At 38.4% G+C, this 20,700-nt stretch overlaps 1 protein-coding gene across 4 annotated transcripts in view; it reads left to right on the top strand.

The window, feature by feature from the left end:
* Positions 1-8,970, top strand: part of PRR7 (proline rich 7, synaptic) — a 64,280-nt gene extending 55,310 nt beyond the window's left edge. For all 4 annotated transcript variants that reach the window (XM_075209176.1, XM_075209174.1, XM_075209175.1 and 1 more), the window contains exon 3: positions 7,338-8,970. In XM_075209176.1, coding sequence (XP_075065277.1) covers positions 7,338-7,717 — 380 coding nt within the window. In that variant the 3' untranslated portion in view covers positions 7,718-8,970. The remainder of the gene's footprint in view (positions 1-7,337) is intronic.
* The last annotated feature ends 11,730 nt before the right edge of the window (positions 8,971-20,700 follow it).

The following is a 20,700-nucleotide window of genomic DNA, read 5'->3' as shown; positions in this document are numbered from 1 at the left end:
GGGATACTCCCCAAGATGACATGGATTAAAGTCAAAGAAAAATTGTCACCTACCTGTTCGGTCCTTTTGAAGGTTAGATTATTGCCTATGCAGCACCTGAAGTGTAGCAGGTTGCCAATCACTGTTATAAAGCACAAAGCATCCCTTGGTGCACCGAAAAAAGATCTAGGGATCTGACTCTCAGTAGATATGACTATCCCTAGTGGTTGATAAGGGCTGGTATACGGTGGTATGCCATACCGCCAGTTGTAATACTGCCTTCGTTGTAAGTCTATCATATTCCATTCAGTTACACTTCCCATAACACCACTTTTATATTTCAACTTCAACAACTGACCATCTCAACAAAAAGCCTAAATATTCTCCTTGTAGTTAACAAGCATTATATACTTGTTTGATCCTCAGTGAAGAAGCTAAAAAGAAGTACAATAATAGTTTACTATTGTCACATTTAAAAAGAGTGAAAAGGAAGATATACATTCACATGTTGAACAGGATTAACACGCTTGTAAAGTTGAAAGCTCTATTATGATCTGCAGTATCAGAAATAGTAATGTGTTCCCGCTGCTGCTCTCCAAGAGTACTTTTTAAAATCAGTCCTCTTTAAATTACTCTTAAAACGCGTTTTGTGAGACGCTGCTCACTTCATTGGATAAGTGGAAAAAGTGTTCACAGTAGGAGATTTTAAGATGCTTGCTTTCATCTCATTGGTGGATCAAAAGTTCACATTAAGGGGTCAAATAATGTCCTTTTGTAATTCTAAAACTTTAAACCCATCTGTGACTACTTCAACAAATTAACACTGGTGATCACATACATTGTTTAAAATGTCATAAAAGAATATGGGTATATACAGATAATCTATCATGTCTGCAGTGAATATAACAGTATAAAATGAGTGCACTGTCAATGCACATCAGTTGGGTACAATAATAGCCCGTTCACACTGCCTCAAAAACCGGGGTTATTGCCAGGGCAAGCCCAGACAACCTGGATTGAGGCTCACTGTCGAGGATCTGCTAATTCCCGGGTCGACTGACCTGGAAAATGTACCCAGGTCTTTTGGAGGGTTATTTCTGGGTCTGACCCGGGTAGCCTCCAGTCTGAACAGTGATACCCAGGTTTTTCAACCCAGGTCTCACCGAAACCTATTGTAAAGTTATAAAAAAAACAAAAAAAAAACATCACAAGAGGAGCCAATGAAAGTTCCTTTTGTGTTGTTGCCAGGGAGACCCGGGCAGACCCGTGTTCAGTGTGAACACAGTCTACCCGGGAATTTGCCGGGGTGGGCTGCACTGTCACCCGGCAATATCCCGGGTTCATTGCCAGGGCGGCAGTGTGTATACTTTTAATAAATTATACATTATTATGAGGATGTCATTGGAGTAACATTCCTAGGGTGATGCCGGACATATTTGGCAGTGTAATACAAGTAAATTAATTATCAATTCAGGTGGATTGTACTCCAACTAAGAGTGCTTGAAGAAACTACAAGCCCCAGCATGCTTTGCCAGTAGCCAACCTGTTGATAGCTGGAAGGGCATGCTGGGACTTGTAGTTTCACAACATCTGGAGAGCCGCAGGTTGGACAGGCCTGATCTACACTCTTACATGAGAGAATGCTGCAAATATTAGGTAGAGGATTGAGCAAATGCTCCAGGTAGCCATAAACCTATCTAGTAATGGGGATCTTTAAGAACAATGATGGTTCTTGTAAAAATAATTGAAAGTTAAAATTAACTGTTCTATTTAAATCTTTGTAGGTGTTGGATGCCAGCGAGAAAGGGGGAGAAGAGACAGAGCCTAATTAAATACATGCATAGAATATAATTATAAATATTAAAAATTATAAATATTAAAAAAAGATCATGTGTCAATGTTTAGATAAGTTGTGCCTAAGCACACCTTTTTCAATATTTAGGATATGCTATAGGCTCCCTGATTCTGTTTTTTAATGACCACATGGGAATTGTAAAAGGTATATGACAAATTTGAGATTAAAGTTGATATTACTTTTAATTATATAGGTTTTTTTAGTCACATTACATTGGAATTTATTTATCCTTTAGGGCAGGCCTTTATTAGTTTCATTAAAGCCATATTTTTCTGTTACTGGCTTATCTTTGGACTGGGGATTAGATAGTTCTTCAAGTTTGGAGCTCTTTTAAAAATAACTTTCAGTTTTGAAGGTAAAATTTCGTTAAGAATAGGGTCTTTGAGTAAAATATTGTAATGTTTGTTCTTGTGACTTCTGGGGCTGGTTTGAAATATTGTGTGATAAATGGAAGGGGCGTAGATTGTGGTCTGAATTTCTGTTCGTCTTCACCTAAGGCTGGAACAATGTGTCCTGTTCCAGACATTTCACTTCATTAAATCATTGCACCAGATGGTCTGAGTGGTTTCAATGAATCTCTTTTTGAGAATTTGTGCTTGTGCATTAAAAATTTTGGGATCTGTGCAGTTTTTATTTAATCTTCTGAATTTGGATTTTGCTCTGTTTCTTATCCATTTAGGGTAATGGCACTTTATTAGAAGAAGGTAGTTATTTGTGTCCACCTTCTGAAAATGTGCCATGGTCATTTAACGCAATGTATATTTTCAGATCTACAAATCCCAAGAAATCAATCTCTTGACTAACCATGGATGTAACTTTCAAGTTGTTGTCATTGTTGAAATATTCTAGAAATCTGTCTAATGAGTCAGTATTAAAAGAGAATCCATTGCTTGCTAATTACCAGCGGTATATTCAGACTTTTTCTTGAGATGGTCATACCTACTGAGAGTCAGATCCCTACAAGACTGGGAGGGTTATCCAATAGTACTTATATGTCTTAATATCATCAACCAAAGCTGAGCACATAAACAGATTCAACTATTATTATTTTTTCACTATTTTATGGGCCAACGTACCAAGGTACCGCTCTTCTTTATACTTTCTGTTGGATGGAAGTTGGGTTCCCACTCATCTGCAACTACGCAAGGATTATAAAAAATACAAAAAACCTGTCTCGATCCTGGAAACTCAATATAAAAGTTCCCATCAGGTGGTACAGATGCCCCACACACTTAACTATAATATAGCAAGGAGTTCCTAACTCCTGTTGGTGCTGAGCGACGCCGGGGTGGTAAAGCGTGTGTGGGGCATCTGTACCACCTAATGGGTACTTTATATTGAGTTTCCAAGATCGAGACAGGTTTTTTTTGGGTTTTTTTTATAATCCTTGCGTAGTTGCAGATGAGTGGGAACCCAACTTCCATCCTTTCTCTATCCTTCTCAATAAATCAATAAATAAATAACTTATATTCACATGTTAAATATCCATTAGTTATTTATGATGTTCATTTATTATTTTTTGTTCGATGTGCAGTACTGAAAACCTTTACAGAGAGAGCTCTCTTATTTTAGGCAATGCAATCTACAACTACCTACAGCTTGTGTCACGATAACTCATTGGCCAATCTCTTTTAAAATGTACATATGCTCAATTTACTCAGTATTATTGTGTTTGGGTGTATGTGGGGCATAAGAGTTGTAGTCATGGGGAGATATATAAATACATTCAGTGACAGATTGTAATAGTAGCAGATGGAGGGATGCAGAACTGTAGGGAGTGAGAAAGAGAAGCGGAGACTCAGAGTCATATGATTGTATAATGTGAAATCTACTTGACACTGTATGAATTAAGCCTCGCTTTTGATTCCGATGAGTGTAGAATGCTGCACGCTGACAGGCCAGGGGGCAGGGGGGCACATGCCCCCCCGGGGCGGACCACAAAAATCTATTTTGGGCCGGTCTCTATTATTTGGTGGCTGGCCCCTCCTCCAGGGCCAGGAACCTACTCCCAGACCCCCCTCCCTCCCCTCCACTCTTTGTGTCCTCTACTGGTGTCACATGGGAAGCGCATCACGTGACAGGTGCCGTCCCATGTGTGAGGAGGAACATCCGCACAGCGCTCGGCGTGGCTGGAACAAGGTAAGTGCTGGTGGGGGCAGGGAGGTGATATGTTAGGGTAGTGTGTGTGTGTGTGTGTATCAGTACATTGTGTGGACCAGTATATATATATATATATATATATATATATATATATATATATATATATATATATATATACACATATATATATACACACATATATATATATATATATATATATACACACACATATATATATATACACATATATACATATACATATATATATATATATATATATATATATATATATACATGTATATATATATATATATATATATATATATACACATATATATATATACACATATATATATATATATATATATATATACATAGATAGATATATATATATACACATATATATATATATATATATATATACACACTGAGTTTGAGGGGGCCAGTGTATATCTATATATTTTGTGTGAGAGGGGGCCACCAGTGTGTATATATTGTGTGAGGGGGGGCCAATGTGTATATTATGTGTGTGTGAGTGTGTGAGGGGGCCAGTATATTAATATAATGTGTGTGTATGTGAGAGGGGGTCAGTATATTAATATAATGTGTGTGTGTGAGAGGGGGCCAGTATATTAATATAATGTGTTTGTGGGGGGGGGGGGGGCAGCATATTAATATAATGTGTGTGTGTGGGGGTAGTATATTAATATAATGTGTGAGGGAAGGGGAATCTTAATTTAAATGGTGGAGTGCAGGTTGGGGACTAATTATGAGTGCTATTTTATTTGTGGGTGGTGGGGCAATTTATTAGTGGGGCCTATGTACAAGTGCTGTATGGAGAAGTAACATATAAAATAAAATGCAATATAAACTGAGTTTTGTTTTTTGTTGCATTTTTTGTTTTCATTATTTAAGATTTATCATTTATAATAATAAAGTATCGCTGGGTTAGGCAACACTAAAATAGCCTCTTTTTATATTGATAAATATATATTGTACCAAGGACCACCCTTTAAGGATGGGCCGCTACTTATGGGCAAGTGCTATGTACTTGCCCCCCTGGCTAAGGTCTGCCAGCCAGCCCCTGCCCGGTTATATTATTTAATACAACTGTATTTAATGCAGAGAGCACAGCAAACCTATGGAATATCCAAGGACAGCAATAGATAAATACATTTCCATATTATATAAATATGTCTGAAAAGCTTAGGAAGAACCACAGGACATTCATAGCACACTAAAAAGTACCTTGGTTTTGGAGATATTTTACTTCTAAAATGTTGCTGGTTTATCCTCATTTGAGGGCAAAAGTAATTTTTAAAAAAACTAGGACCCCTGAGGTGCTAACTTTGCAACCCCATGGCTCCCAGTATAAAGGACTGGAGTCCCCATGACCAGATCATAAAAATCCCTTTAAAAAAGCCACAATTTTAAAATAAGCTTTACTTGAAACCCTTATTCAAAACTTTGTTTAATAAAATTATTTTTTCCTTCATTCTCTGTGGTTCAGAGGTAAAATAATATCTTATTTCTTTATTCTTTGTTTAGGTGTAGGTGAAATGAAAAAAGCCCCATAAAATAGATCCATCAAAACTAACCGATGCAAATTCACTATAGCCGAGCGTAATTGGAGCCCCATATCCCCAGACAGCCAATTACAGGTGGTTTTCTAAGATGGCCTCTTCTGATTGAATGCCCTCTACCAGCCAGTCACAGGAGGGCAGCATGGGAAGCTGCTTCTGATCCACAGGGACTCCCAGCCATAGTTATTTTGTGTCAGTCGGCTGTAGTATGCAGAGGGGTCATATCTTTTATAGGGATTTTTGTGTGGGCTGGTAGCTTCTGGGAAGGAGAGTGCTACCATCAGAGCCGTAACTTAGAATTCTAGCGCCCGGGGTGAGAAAGACAAATGCCGCCCCCCTAGCCCTCAGTTTTAACCAAATTAACCTAAAATATTCCTAAATTGCGCCCCCCTTCAGTGTTGCGCCCTGGGCGGTCGCCCCTCTCGCACAGCCCTAGTTACGGCCCTGTGTACCATACCATACATGCATCAATTCTACGTTTATCAGCCTGGGTGTGGTTTTCCCTAACCCACACTTGTAGATACCCTGTTATAGTGGAAACAAACCCAGACTGTCTATCACTGGGGATGGTTTAGGATTTGATTTTGGAGAGGGGGGCATATTGCCTGTTTTTTTTTACATTATTTAGTTATTTACACAATACACTGTGCTTTGGGCTTATTTTGTCTCATTAAACTTAAAGGATGCTCTTAGCTGGTGCAAAATTCAGAAGTCTAATGAACATGCACCGCATAGTTGCTGCTTACAATGCACCCTCTCTACCGCTTTATCTCATCACAATGGTCAAACTCCTCCCCTCTGTCTGGGGAAAGAGTTCTGCTCCTTCACAAATTCAGCCATCTTGTTCCACTAATGTATATGTCTCAGCAAAAATTTAGGGGCAGTTGCGCAAATCAAGACGCACAACAGGACAAACACTACAATTGAGCGACAGACTTGCCATTTTGTGCTTTGTATGTATCCACCATTGTATTTAGGAAAAGTTGTAATAGACAATGTAAGAGTAATAAATATAAGGTATCCGAAGGTAAAAAACAAAACAAAAAAACACCTATTTAAGCCCATGGAGCATATATTTTTATATATATTTAATTTATGATCTACAATTTTGTAAACACAAACATTATCATCACCAGCAGCAGCTATTTATATAGCGCCACTAAAAACAGCTATTTAAGTCCATGGAGCATATATATTTAATTTATGACCTACAATATTATAAACACATACATTGGCGTCATCATCATCAGCAGCAGCTATTTATATAGCGCCACTAATTCCGCAGCGCTGTACAGAGAACTCACTCACATCAGTCCCTGCCCCAATGGAGCTTACAGTCTAAATTCCCTATTTAGACAGAGAGACTAAGGTCAATTTGATAGCAGCCAATTAACCTACTAGTATGTTTTTGGAGTGTGGGAGGAAACCCAAAGAAACATGGGGAGAACATACAAATTGTCCACAATCATATATTTGTCCTTATATACTTTTCATACAGTAATATATTGAACTCTTGGCTAGAATACAGGCTGTCATGATTGACATTGTGGCACAGGGCTTATAATTGCTGTTTTGCTCTGCTGGGTCTTGATTCTGAGAAGAACTCTATTGGCATGGAGTTTGTATATTCTCCATGTGCTTGTGTGGGTTTTACCTGCTGCTCTGCTATCCTTCTATTGTGCAAATACATACTTGTAGGTTAATTGGTGTGTGTCTGTGGTAGGGAACTATACACTGCTATTTAAATAAAGATTTGTGATAATAGTAAAGCTTTTAATCAACAACATTTACAACCTCTTTTTTTTTTACTCTATCTACAGAACCAGACTTGTCTCAGCCGCCATGTTATGAAGAGGCATTGCTCATGGCTGAACCACCACCACCCTACAGCGAGGTGCTCACTGACACAAGAGGTATCTACAGGAAGATCCTTAGTCCTTTCCTCACTGTCCAGGATGAGCTTGTGAAACCAGAACAAGCCATGAGCCATAAACAACACCTGGCAGGACCACTACATACCCAACCACTTCCAGGAGCCCTAAGCTCACCGATTTCACCTAATCCTACACAAGAAGCACAGAGAGGGAGACGACCATCATGGTCAGGCTCTGAAATTGGAAGTGGGGGGCTGCACAGATTGCCTAGGGGGTGCCAGCTGATCTTCCCCATTCCTCTGCTGGGCAGGACTACAGCTGTTTGAAACAACCTACAAGGGTGAATCATAAATCTCATAGTTGCTGTGGACAAAGAACTCAAGGAGGGAGTTGTGTGGGCTGTAAACAATATATAATGACAGTATAGATACTTTTACATTTAGCATTTGCATTTGAATCATGTGATCTGCACATGACATTCAGAAAATAAACATAATGGGCCATATTTGTGTTACACTGACAAATGGAATAAGGGGAGAAGTAAATATAGTATGCTTTTAAAGGATGACTGAAAATCCTGATGTACAGCCTGGACCTGATTTTGAGAACGCCAATGTTCTCTCCAGAGACACACACAGACTGTGAGCCATCTTCATTTATTTATTTGTTTGTTTATTTATTTAAATTTATTAGCTGCACTTACATTTTGTGTGATTAAAGTGTGGCAGCCATTGCGTGTATGTGAGCTGACAGCCAGGTCACGATGTCCATTTCTATATGTTGTACATACTGTGTGTAAGAGAGGGTTCTGTTCTCCATATCAAGATATTCAATTCATTTAATCTGAAAGGGCTTCACATTGAACATTTTCAAATTGCGATGTGGTGAATGAGAACATGTCTTGTCATATGCCAACTACTGTGGATGCTGAAGTGATTTGTATGTAATAAGATAACTGAGCAATTCATTTTATTTAGATCAGTATTCGAAACCAAGATATGATTGATCAAATGTGATATCCCCCAAATCAATGCAGTCATCTTTCACTTAGAGGGATAAACAATCTAAATAAACAACAAGAAAATTGTGAGAAGATAAAGCTGCAGCACGAAGCTGCTAATGACTGTATAATATACTTAACTACCAAGAACCATCATGATTGTGTCGAACTACACTTCAAAATCAAAAATATTACATACTGTAATGTCAAGTATATCCTCAGTGGTGCTGATTTGTGAAGATGTTAGCCCGACTCCTCAGCAACATAAAAAAAGATAAAAAGACACAAGATTAAAAAAAAAACCTTCAAAGAATATTATGTGACTAATGTACCACCTACTGTAAATAATAAGGATATTAGAAGCCACTGAGAAGTTCTGTGACCATACAAAAGTAGACCGCAGGCTGACTGCTTTTATAAAGGTCACAGAACTCCGAGCTTACTTTTTACTTCACAGGAACAGGGACTGTATTCCGTATTATGCCCAAGTTTAATTTTGTAAACCAATTTGCTTGTATAAGGTGATTCTCATACACAAAAGGACTAAAGTATGCACCAGCTCCAAGCTGGTGGAGATCAGGTATTGTCATATTCATTTAATGGGACCTATTTTGTTGCTCCATGCTGCACTTTGTTGGAGAAGCGAATTTCCAGATGCACTCACAACTACCACAGTTTATTTGATTGAAAAGTGTGGTACTAAAATGGTAGGCGGCTGGCCTTTGATGTGAGGGTTCCACTTTGGCCCAGTATGCTTCTACAGATTGTTCTGGAGACACATCACTCCAAATTGAATCTCCCCCCTAAGTATCAAGGGAAAGGGGCTATTAAAATATCCTCTGGAATAAAATGCAAAAATGACCTAATTGGCGCTAGAAATATAAATGAAAATAGAATTTATAACATATAATTGGGTTGCCCTTGCTGCTGCTTTAAAGATTCTGCAGTCTCTATATAAAAAATACACAAAAGTATTATAAAAAGCAGCACTAATGTTAATCCAAAATATCAATTATTATTGACAATAGATTGAAAACCAAACCAAAGTTGACTACAGAAATAAAAATGAAAATAATAAAAATATTTATTAACAATAATAATTTTATAGTGAAAAAATCAACTAGTATATACATATGCTAGAGTCAAATCCAAGGGATAATAATGCAGCCTTTTCCTCTTAGGAACTCAGGAAGTCCCAATTGGCTTGGAGAGAAAATGAATTAGCAAAGAGCAGACTACTCATTTTCTTAAACTTGAGTATATCATATAATTGCTCAATTCACTGAGATGCAGCAAATTCTTTTTTAAGGCTGCTCTGAACAACGCATAGAGCGTACAGTTATATGATATTCATCTAAAAGAGGAACAGTTTGGTGGTGCTTATATAGTCTCCAAGGCTAATGGAACTTTATGTTCCTGGGATATACTTTTCGAAGATTGCTTGGCTACTTAATTTTCTCTTCAGGTCAATTCGAACTTTCTGAATCTCTAGAAGGAAGAGACTGCATTATTCATATGTTTGCTTAGATAGTGTCATAAGATACCTTCCCTGATGCAGGACACCTGATTAATGTGCTAGTTGGTGTTTTCACTATAAAATTGTTATTTGATAGATACTATGTTTTTAGTGTATTATTGTTATCCTATTGTGTTTTAGTTGGTGTAGCTGCCACAAACTGAGCATGTGTAAGTGTAATACATTCTTCAGCCCTCATGATGGGCTCCACCAACATCTAACTTTCATATGTGTTTCAAAGTGGCTGGAGGCCTTAGATAAATAGTTAAAAACTGGTTGTGAAATGGTTAAAAAAAGAGTACATTACAGATAGGCTTTACCCATGTTTTGCTTCTAAAGTTAGATTTTTGTAGATCTGCAAGGTACATCTACTTTAAAGGATAACTGATTAACGCTATATAAATTCAATACATTGTGTTCACTTGAATAGAACATTCACTGGGTAGGATCATCAAAATTTCAAACAAGCTGAGTGGGAGGAGGAGAGTGGGGGGCAAAGTGGGATTGCTAGATCTGTCAGTGACTCCAGCAGATGCAGGGAACAGAGTGCAGCAGGCGAGTAAAAGTTTGGGTTGATGTTAGCTCTGCAAATCGCCTCAAAACTGTTTTATTTTGGGTGAAGTTATTCTTTAACATGTTATTTACAGTCAACAAATTTTTTTTGCCCCCGCAGTTTTATTTCATGATGCTGCCAATCAATTGCAGAATATGTTAAATATATCATACATGCTTAGCGTGGAATAGTTTTCATATAGGCGCTGAGAATTATACATTATAAATGTTACTAAACCCATCTTTTAATTTTTTTCATCAAATGTACCTTTTTTATTTCATTTTTGTTGTAGACTTTAATATGAGCAACGTGCTACATTGTGTGCCTTAAACTGAAGCCAGGTGAAAATTATTGGGAATGTATTTAAACATTGACAGAAAATATTTGTATTTCTATTTAATTATATAATCTCCCAACACTTCAATTACACAAAGAGAGACAATTAAGATTTCTCTTCAGAAACACACACACATCTTGACAGATTCTCAGATGCATATAATCACAAAACTCAACTTTAATTTACAAAGCACTAAAGTGTAATATGCAGGGTGAATGATATCATATATTTAGGAGCCAAACTGACACTTGTAGGAGTCAATGAAGAAGATTAACAGCACAGGTTACACTTGAGCCAAAAAGGGACAATTTGGAACAGAAAAGACAAAGGGATCTGTTCTCCACAGAAGGAGATTTGTGGATTTTGATTACTATAATTATCTAATGTAAAAAGAACAATATATGTATATCATGATATGCATGCTGCAGAGGAGGGAAGGTTTAGGAGGAGTTTGAAATTAGTAATTCTCTACATTTTTTCTCTCTTTCTGAATCTATGTGATAAAGATCACTCATCATCATCATTAACATTTATTTATATAGCGCCAGCAAATTCCGTAGTGCTTTACAATTGGGGACAAACACAGTAATGAACAAACTGGGTAAAACAGACAAAGAGGTGAGAAGGCTGTGCTTGCAAGCTTACAATCTATGGGACAAGGGGAGTTGGATACATGAGGTTAAGTCTACATATTGCATTTCGGTCCAGCCAGATTGCAAAGGTAAAAAACAAAAACATAATAAAACAAACAAAAGGGATTAGTATGCTATATGAACCAATCACACAGCAATGTTTGTCAGAGGGCTGTGTAAATTGTGTAAAGGGTGGTAATAAGGTAAATCTAGTGAGGTTAAGAAGGTGGTTGAGGAATATTATAAGCTTGCCGGAAGAGGTGAGTTTTCAGAGAATGTTGGAAGGTTTGTAGACCAGAAGAAAGTCTTATTGTGCGAACATGATAATCTTTATACAGCTACGTTTTTTGGCTGCAATAATTTGAATTATACATTGCTTTTAATTGCAGTTTAAATTGAATATTTTTTTATTTTGCATCTCTAAAGCCCTTGATTCCAGTAAGAGGATTTTGCTATGACACACGCTTACTAAGTGACAAAAATAAAACACAGATTTGCCTGTTAATTTTGCAGGGGTGTAAACATTTTTAAAAGATCAATGTGAGCAATTGGTAAGTGGCATAATGTGGCATAATGTAGAAGATGGTTACATGAAACCAAATGTCTTTGCAACAATATGGCTGATACATCACATTTTTTGCTTCTCTAAATTAACTGTGAGCAGTGATTAGAGGGTAAAACTGCAGCACCAATATCACAAACACTCGGCCAGAGGTTTGTAATCCGGAAGGAAATTAATTTGCTTCTAGTGTTGTAGTCAGATTTTACATCTCTTCACAATCCCCTATAAAGAAACTCACATTATGACAACATATTAATTATTAAATCTACATATCTATCCTCACATATTCTGGAGGGGAGAACTGGAATATAATTTAGTATGCATTATTAACTCAGCCTTTTAAATATATGAAAACTGTATTATCTCCTCTTTAATAACTTAATAGTGCTCCAGTTTTATTATTTTAAGTTAATCTGTTATTGGTTTGTACTGTGAAGAACAATGATATGCACAGTGTTAATATAAAGCTGACTACATGCTGTGAGTTTTATTTCACCATTTTTATGTCACCTGAAATGGTCTGATATTGAATAGTGTGTAGGTGAGAAGCAACCAGACTTTGAATGGGCTTGTCGCATATTCTAGTTCACCAAGATACTGGGCCTGATTCATTAAGGATCTTAACTTGAAAAACTTCTTATTTCAGTCTCCTGGACAAAACCATATTACAATGCAAGGGGTGCAAATTAGCATTCTGTTTTGCACATAAGTTAAATACTGACTGTTTTTTCATGTAGCACACAAATACTTGATAGCTTATTTGTACACTGAAATCTAAAGTTGATATTTGTGTGCTACATGAAAAAACAGTCAGTATTTAACTTATATGCAAAACAGAATACTAATTTGCACCCCTTGCATTGTAACATGATTTTGTCCAGGAGACTGAAATAAGAAGTTTCTCAAGTTAAGATCCTTAATGAATCAGGCCCACTGTTCTCATAAGGAATAAAGTTATACACAGTAGCACTTAAATATCTTTCTATGTTCATATTGGAGTACAATTGGCTGTGATGATCTGTTCATCACAGTTAATAACAAGTAAAGGAGAACCATTACAACTCAAATATATACATGAAAGGGTTAAACTACCATGTTTATTTTGTGAATCTATAGCACCTTACTTCAGGTTTATTGCAGACAATAGAAACTTATCACCTACAGAGGGTGCCAACCAGAAACCTTGTCTAGTTCAGCCCTTAACGAATAGGAATGCCACAAACTATGTGAAACGGTTAAATATAGAAATACAGTACACACTCTGTATACCCCGTCCCCTTCTAACCTCTCGCTCCCCTTGTAACACCACCAAGTATTCTCTGCACAAAAGTGTATAAAAATAAATTAATTCCATTATATATCCCTCTATAATGCAACCATTTCTATCTCACATTGAAATGGAAATAGAGCTGTGGGTTTATTGCCATTAAAATTTGCTATCCAGCATTTTTCTCTTTGGAAAGTAAGAGATTATGGTTAATTAATTCACTTATATAAACCTATTTTGCAAATTTACCACCTCCATATATCACAGTATAATAATGGTTATTAAAGGAGAAAATATCATTAAGATTTAAGAGTAAATCCAGGTAGAAGATGCAATTTTGCATCTTGGCAAAAACTATGTTGTGCTGCGGGGTTGTCAAATTTAAAAATGTGTGGACAGATTTAGAGTTGGAAGTGGTTCCAAGAGGGTAATACTCGCAGCGCCAAATGTTTTAAGTGAAAGTGTCAGCTTCACTCAAACCTATGTTCTCTTGTACAATCATGAAACTCGGACAGAGAAGGAATAACAACAGACATAGAAATATCATGATTTAAAGAGATAAAGTTTTTACTTAACTTAGTAGGTTGACAAACAGCTTCAAGTGTAAAGAGACTGGCAGTAAATCCCAGATAATGCATGTTCCAAAGACCTTTACTAATGTGTAATATATATTCAACATTACAGGTCCATTATATACATTCTAAATGCCACATTTTAAATATTGAAAAGTGAAAATCTTTTAACATCCAACCACTTATAAATATGAATAGATTTTATTGCACCTGTCCATCAATAGAAAAAAGCAGCCTAACTTTGGTGGTTACTCTCCACTTGCCCACATAGGTGGTTTTTATCTTTTAAAGTCACAGCTTAAAGTCATAGTTTAAAGACACAGTTTAAAGACACAGTTTAAGACCCCATGAGGCACAAATCAGGTAATTGCCAACGTGCCTTTCCTATGGCATTTCCCAGCACCATTCCACCATAACACTCTATTTAAAGTACTTACCTTATGCATTAACTCAATATTACTTCTTCATTTGTCTCCTCACCTGTATACATACAGTCCTCATTCCCCCCTCACATAAACATAAACATCGGACTCCCCTTCCATCCCACAAAAGAATAATCATTTTAATTTGCTCCCTCCCCATTTTATTATGGTCCATAGCCCCATAACGGCACTCTCTAATAAAGTCCCAGCAAGCAATAAGGATTAAGATAATGATAATAATTTTTCTTTACATCTAAAGTTTTTACATTTTATTGCAGGAGGCAGCCATCATCATCATTTATTTATATAGCGCCACTAATTCCGCAGCTCTGTACAGAGAACTCACTCACATCAGTCTCTGCCAGAATAGAGCTTACAGTCTAATTTCCCAAACATAGACACACACAGAGTAGACTCAATTTTAATAGCAGTCAGTTGACCTACCAGTATGTTTTTGGATTGTGGGAGGAAACCGGAACGCCCAGAGAAAACCCACGCAAACACGGGGAGAACGTACAAACTCCACACAGATAAGGGCCATGGTCAGGAATAGAACTCATGACCCCAGTGCTGTGAGGCAGAAGTGCTAACCACTGAGCCACCGTGCTGCCCAAGTCAAGCTATAGACAGAATAAAAGTGAATTCCCTGCTGCCCCCTGACCACTATAGTCCCTCTCTGTCATATATTATATACCCAAAAAGAGCACAGCACCCACCCTCCATCCCAACATGCTGAATCAGGTGTGGAACTAGAAGACCCAGTATACCGACATGCTTTGGCTTGTAGTTCAACAATTTGCTAATACTGGTCTGCTTCGTCTGACTACACTAATTTGCTCCCCCCACCAAGTGTTATTAAAGTGTTCTACCCATCTCTATTCACAGGCAACTCACTTTGTAGAAAGTCCAAGTACAAAAAGTGAGGAAATTAAACATTTTTTTTATAACATTTGGAATTTAATAACATTAAAATATAATATACAGCTTGCATTTAAGAGACTTAAATATGGGAGCCATGGAGAAAATCAACTAAAGTCCGATGATCCGGAAGTCCAGGACCAGAAATAGCTACTGCATTTCACTTATATTACACTCTATGCCCAATTGCCAAATGCATTTCACACAAAGTTTTTCCTCAATGGGGTATGGGATTGGTAGTCTATATACGTTTTTAATACTGATATAACAAAGCAGTTAGTTGATTAGCATGGAATGGTTATAGATAAGATATTATTAAAAAGTAAATTCTAATAAAATATTAAAGAAACTGATATATATTGGAATGAAATATAAGATTATTTATCAATTATATTAAAACATATTAGGCTATCTTCATGAATTTAGACCTGAACTGACCATTACAAAGCTATTAATAAACTATAAATGAGAAAAAATACAAATTTAAAACATGAATAATAATAATATATTCATTATATTATATTACCAATGCTAAGTAATAATAATATAACCACAAGATTACCTATGCAGCACAAAATCGAAAGCATTCTCTAGAACCAGAGCAGGTATCACCGCCTTGCTCTGTCTCTCCTCATTTCAACCGTACCACACCATCAATAGCTGCACAGAAGTGACAGTTACAAATGCAAGTTGCTTCATTATTGGTGGCTGATAATGCTTCTGCTTACAGTAGCCATATGCACTTTACCTTATGTAGTGTTCCCCACACCTCTTAGAGTGTAAGCTCATTTTGGCAGGGCCATCTTTACCTTCTGTTTCATGTCATTGTATATAATTTGTTTGTTTCATGATATATAATATGTCAGTGCTTTATAAATAAAATGTAATACTAATCTCCAATATCAAATAAATCCAATATCAAATTAATAGCGTCCAAGCCCCACAAAAAATGAATAAAGAGCCATGACATAACATTGATAACCCCACCAGGTCCCTTAAAATATTAATACTGCCCCCACATTATACTAATCCCAAAATTATTACCCAATCCTTATATGTTGTCAGGTGCAATTCTGCTGTAGCAGGCAGACTCCACTGTCTCCTGTGCAGTCTGGGCACTAGCCACATGTGCGAAGGGAAGTGGCGGAGAAAGATTGTAGGGTGGCAGAAAGGGATGGGAGAGGTGGTGAGTGCCCAGGAGGGATGGAAGGTGATGAACTATTCAATGATTTACAGCATAGCTCATAGGTGACTGGTTTCGGGGGAGGACAGCCAACAGAAAGCACAGCAACGGCAGGGCCAGCCCCTTTAGACCAATGCCAGCCCCAAAAAACCTGGACTGCTAAAACCAGTGCTCCCTATAACCACCCTCCTAGCTTTTGTATTTTACTTTTAAATTGCTGGTGGTTAGGTTAACCTGGGCAACAGGTGAAGTCCTAGGCTAGGGATTAGGTCACATAGTGGGTATTCCAGTTCTCCTTAAAGTCACAAGCATAATTTTGCTTTTGATGGAGTTACACAATTAAATGTAATATGTTTATATTTTTAAGTTACTGAATGCTGTTGTATTTTTGCTATTTGTAAATCTTTCAACTACATACTAGTGTGCACCCAACTTTAGAACAATTTGATACCAAATGAATGATTCAAAACCTTACTCCTTAGTCATAATTGTGAATGGGTTTTTTGCTTAAGTTTTTTATTCTTTCTGAGGGGGAGGGGGGATCTCTCAAAATCCAGCTTTTTATGTCCCAAAACAAAAATACTCATTCTCACCATATGTTATTCTGATAAACACTAGTAACCCATACGACCGCTATGACACACTTGCCTAGTGGACTCCTGACAGAGTAGGTCACTCTCTCAGATCCTACATCACATTCTTCTGAAGTGGGTGGTGTAAGGATAACTGGGAGTAGCTTTGGCCCACTTGCACCTATCCAGAGGCACGTGGCACATAAGCCACTTATGTGCCACCTGATGGTATCCAGTACCTTTTAAGGATTCTAAGTCAATCAGGCAACAACAGTTAGAAAATGGTACTTTTATTGTACAAAATCACAAACTCTAGTAACTATTCCATGGACTGCAGTCATCTTAGTTCTCTTGTCCCTTGGTCCTGGGCACTTGGCTAGGTATTTTCACTGCTACCAGCATGGTAGGAGTCAAGTCCAAGGTCTCCCTGCTCTAGTAGTCTTCAACAGTGATAAAAGGATGCTCAGACTAGCAGTAGCTTAAGCTTCAATGTATAGTGCTTCTACCAGGGATTGGCAGCTGTCAAAAGGAGCTGTTACCCACATTGGAAGTTGGGGGCATATAATACAGGGTCCTGTGTTAGGGTGGCCTTCAGTTTAAGGTCTGCTGACACTCTGGGTGAAGGTCTGCTCATACTCTGGTGACCACATCATCTTGCTAGCCTGCTTTTTTCTGGTTGAGTTAATCTCGGGTTTGGCTACTTAGCTCTATTGGCGCACAAATTTGTGGTAGTAACCAGCCATCCCAAGGAAGTTTCTCACCTGCTTCTCATTGGAGAGTCTGAGCCATTGTAGTGTGGGTTCAACCCTTGTCAACTTTGGTCAAATTGGGTCCCCTCCAACCCTGTGCCCCAGATACAGAACCTCAGCTGTTCCCATTTGGTGTTTGTCAGATCTAATGGTCAACTACCTGTTAGACTTGCCAAAGGATTTAGGCAACATGATCTAGTTGTTCCTCCCAGGTCTCATTAAAAATGTCTATCATTGTCAACATCAACATTTATTTCTATGGCGCTAGCAAATTCCTCAGCGCTTTACAATTGGGGCAAGCAGTAATATACAATACTGAGTAAAACAGACAAAGAGGTAAGAGGGCCTTGCTCGCAAGCTTGCAATCTATAGGTCAATCAGAGTCGGATACATGAGGTTAAATCATCTAGGTCTTTTAGGTAGGCCTGGGCAAATTTCGAACACCCTTCCAGGAGATGATCCACCATCCTCTAGAAGGTGCCCTGGGCATTCTTCAGGCTTGACATTCTTCAGGCTTGGTTTTAAATTCAAAATAGACCAAATGGGGTAATGAAGGCCAACTGCTCCTGCTCCTTCTTACTCGGTAAGAAGTATCTGCCAATATCCCTTCCTAAGACCCAGAGTAGAAACAGTGCATGCTCCACCTAGCTTGTTTAATAACTTATCAATGTGAGGCATAGGGTAGGCATATGTCACAGTCACTTAATTTAATCTTTTGCAATTTACATAGAACAGGGTGGTATGGTCTTTTTGGGGGACTAATCCTGCACTTGCCACCCTGGGACTGCCGGAGGGAACTAATAGTCCTAGGGCCTTCATCTCCTCCACTGCCTTCTATACCATACTATATATGGCTTGTCTTGAGGGTTTTGCCTCCCTGGTATCTACATGATGGGCCATAACAGTGCCCCTAGATTTGCTGGTAAAATGGGACCTGTGTTCTTCCAGTACCTCCAGATTATGCTGCACTACAATGTAGGAGCCTGTTTTTGTGGACCAGAAATAGTACCATTACCCTCTGAACAACAGTCAGTTCTCTGGCCCATTAGCATTAATCATACCCCTTCTTCTACATGGCATGTGCTATCTGAAGGTGGAACTGAGTTAGCTCCTTGAGTCTTTTTTATATGGATCTGCAGATTTTCCGCATATTCTAAAATGGGTTAATCAGTCACATTGAAGGTTCCTTCCCAAATGTCCAGGACTAGATGTAATGGTCCACATAATCTGGTGGATTCCTGTGCCAACTCCCTTTATACAAAAAGGAGCCACATCAGTGCTCTCTATCAATTCTCTCCCCCTCTCAGTGGACATATCCCTTCAAGAAGCTCTTCAGGTTTCAGTAGAACCTTTCACATGGTGCGTTAGTTGGGGGTGGTATGGGGTAGTGTACAGTGGTATAACCCCACATTTACCCCACAAGGTTTGCATGAGCTTCCCTTGGAACTGTGATCCTAGGTCAGTTAAAATTTTCTGTGGAAATCCTACTAGCTCAAAATGTTCACCAGTGCCTGGGTCACATGGTCCATATCAGTGGATGACAGAGCCACTACCTCAGGGTGCCTGGTAGCAAAATTAAGCAGGGAGAGGCTATACTTCTTCCCTGATGTACTGGGCACCCCAATAATATTCATCCCCACCTGTTTTTAGCACTGCCATATACCACCAGAAACCCCATATCTAATTACATCCTGCGTTATCCCAGGCCAAATGAAACTATGTTGTATCCTGGCCCCTGTCTTATGGGACCTGAAATAGCCCATGGCAGGGATATTATGGGCTAGTGCTAGGAGTTGGGATCTATACTTCCAAGACACTACCAATTGCTTGGTGGTTGTCCATGGCTTTTGGGGCAATAACATTGCTGTAACCTTGTATAAAAGCCAATTTTTTATCACAGGTCACCCCTAGAATCCTCATCTGCCTTTCTTAAGTGCTGCACAACTTAGCTAGGGAAAGGCAACTCCATCAGACCTGTCTATTCGGGGTCACCTCAAAGCACTGCCCTCTTGACCTTGGAGTACACCCTGTAGGCCAGTGGGCTCAGGGTTTGATAAGCTTCCAAAGTCTTCCCCCGTTAAGCTGGGTTCTAAATATCAAAAACATTAGTTTTTCCCTTTCCCATGCACACCAACCATATTTTCAAACATCTGCAAGACGGTGTTATATCAGTGATGATCTAAATAAAAATTGGAATATCCCTGAACCACAGCCTGAGTTCACTGTCCTCTCCCATGTCCACTTGGGTGTTAGGTACAGACTCTGGGGGAAACTGCTGTCTGACCCTGCCCCCGGGGCTCTGGTGCTGGGTCCTGGCTGGTCAACTTCCTCATCCTCACCATCTTCCTCCAGGCCATTAGCATGCTTATAGGGGTGGGGTGCGAAATTTAGGTGGTGGTGTCGCTGACAGTGACTATTATGATGGTACCAAAACGAAAATGAAAAAGTCGCAATTTAAAATGACGTAGTAACAACATGCCGTTGTGACTGGGGATCGTGATTCCTTATCAGACTGCCGCCCACTTGATCTGTCATTCTTAAGGTGAGTCCTCCTTTCTTGTAAGTCGGCTAAGTCATTTTACTTTTGGTACCATCGTGGTAGTCACTGTCGGTGTTATCAGGACCGTTAAAGTGACTACCACCAGCTTATAGTCCCATTCTGCCAAAAATTTTAATTAGGTTCCAGTGCAGGTTATGCTTCTCAGCTGGCATAGCCCCTTGAAGTAATTATTTTTTAGATCTCCTACAGAGCCATTCTAATTCTATAAACACCTCTAATTCTCTTTGCTAACATTTTTTAGTTATTATTATTATTGACAATTTTTAAGGTGCCACAATGCTCCACAGCGCTGTACAGTAGAGAAAACAGTACATACATAAGTCAGTGACATACAAGGTAGACAAAATAAATGCAAACAGGAAAAAGAAGGGTATGAATGGTTCTGTTCATTAGAGAGCTTACTTTATAAGAAGAGGGCACAGCTGAAACAGGAGGAGCAAATGTAGTTCAGAGTGGAGATTGGGAC

The sequence above is a fragment of the Mixophyes fleayi genome, chromosome 4, assembly GCF_038048845.1.
Source record: "Mixophyes fleayi isolate aMixFle1 chromosome 4, aMixFle1.hap1, whole genome shotgun sequence".
NCBI lineage: Eukaryota > Metazoa > Chordata > Amphibia > Anura > Limnodynastidae > Mixophyes > Mixophyes fleayi.
Note: the sequence above shows the minus strand (reverse complement) of the source record. Positions and strands in the feature narration are given on the sequence as shown.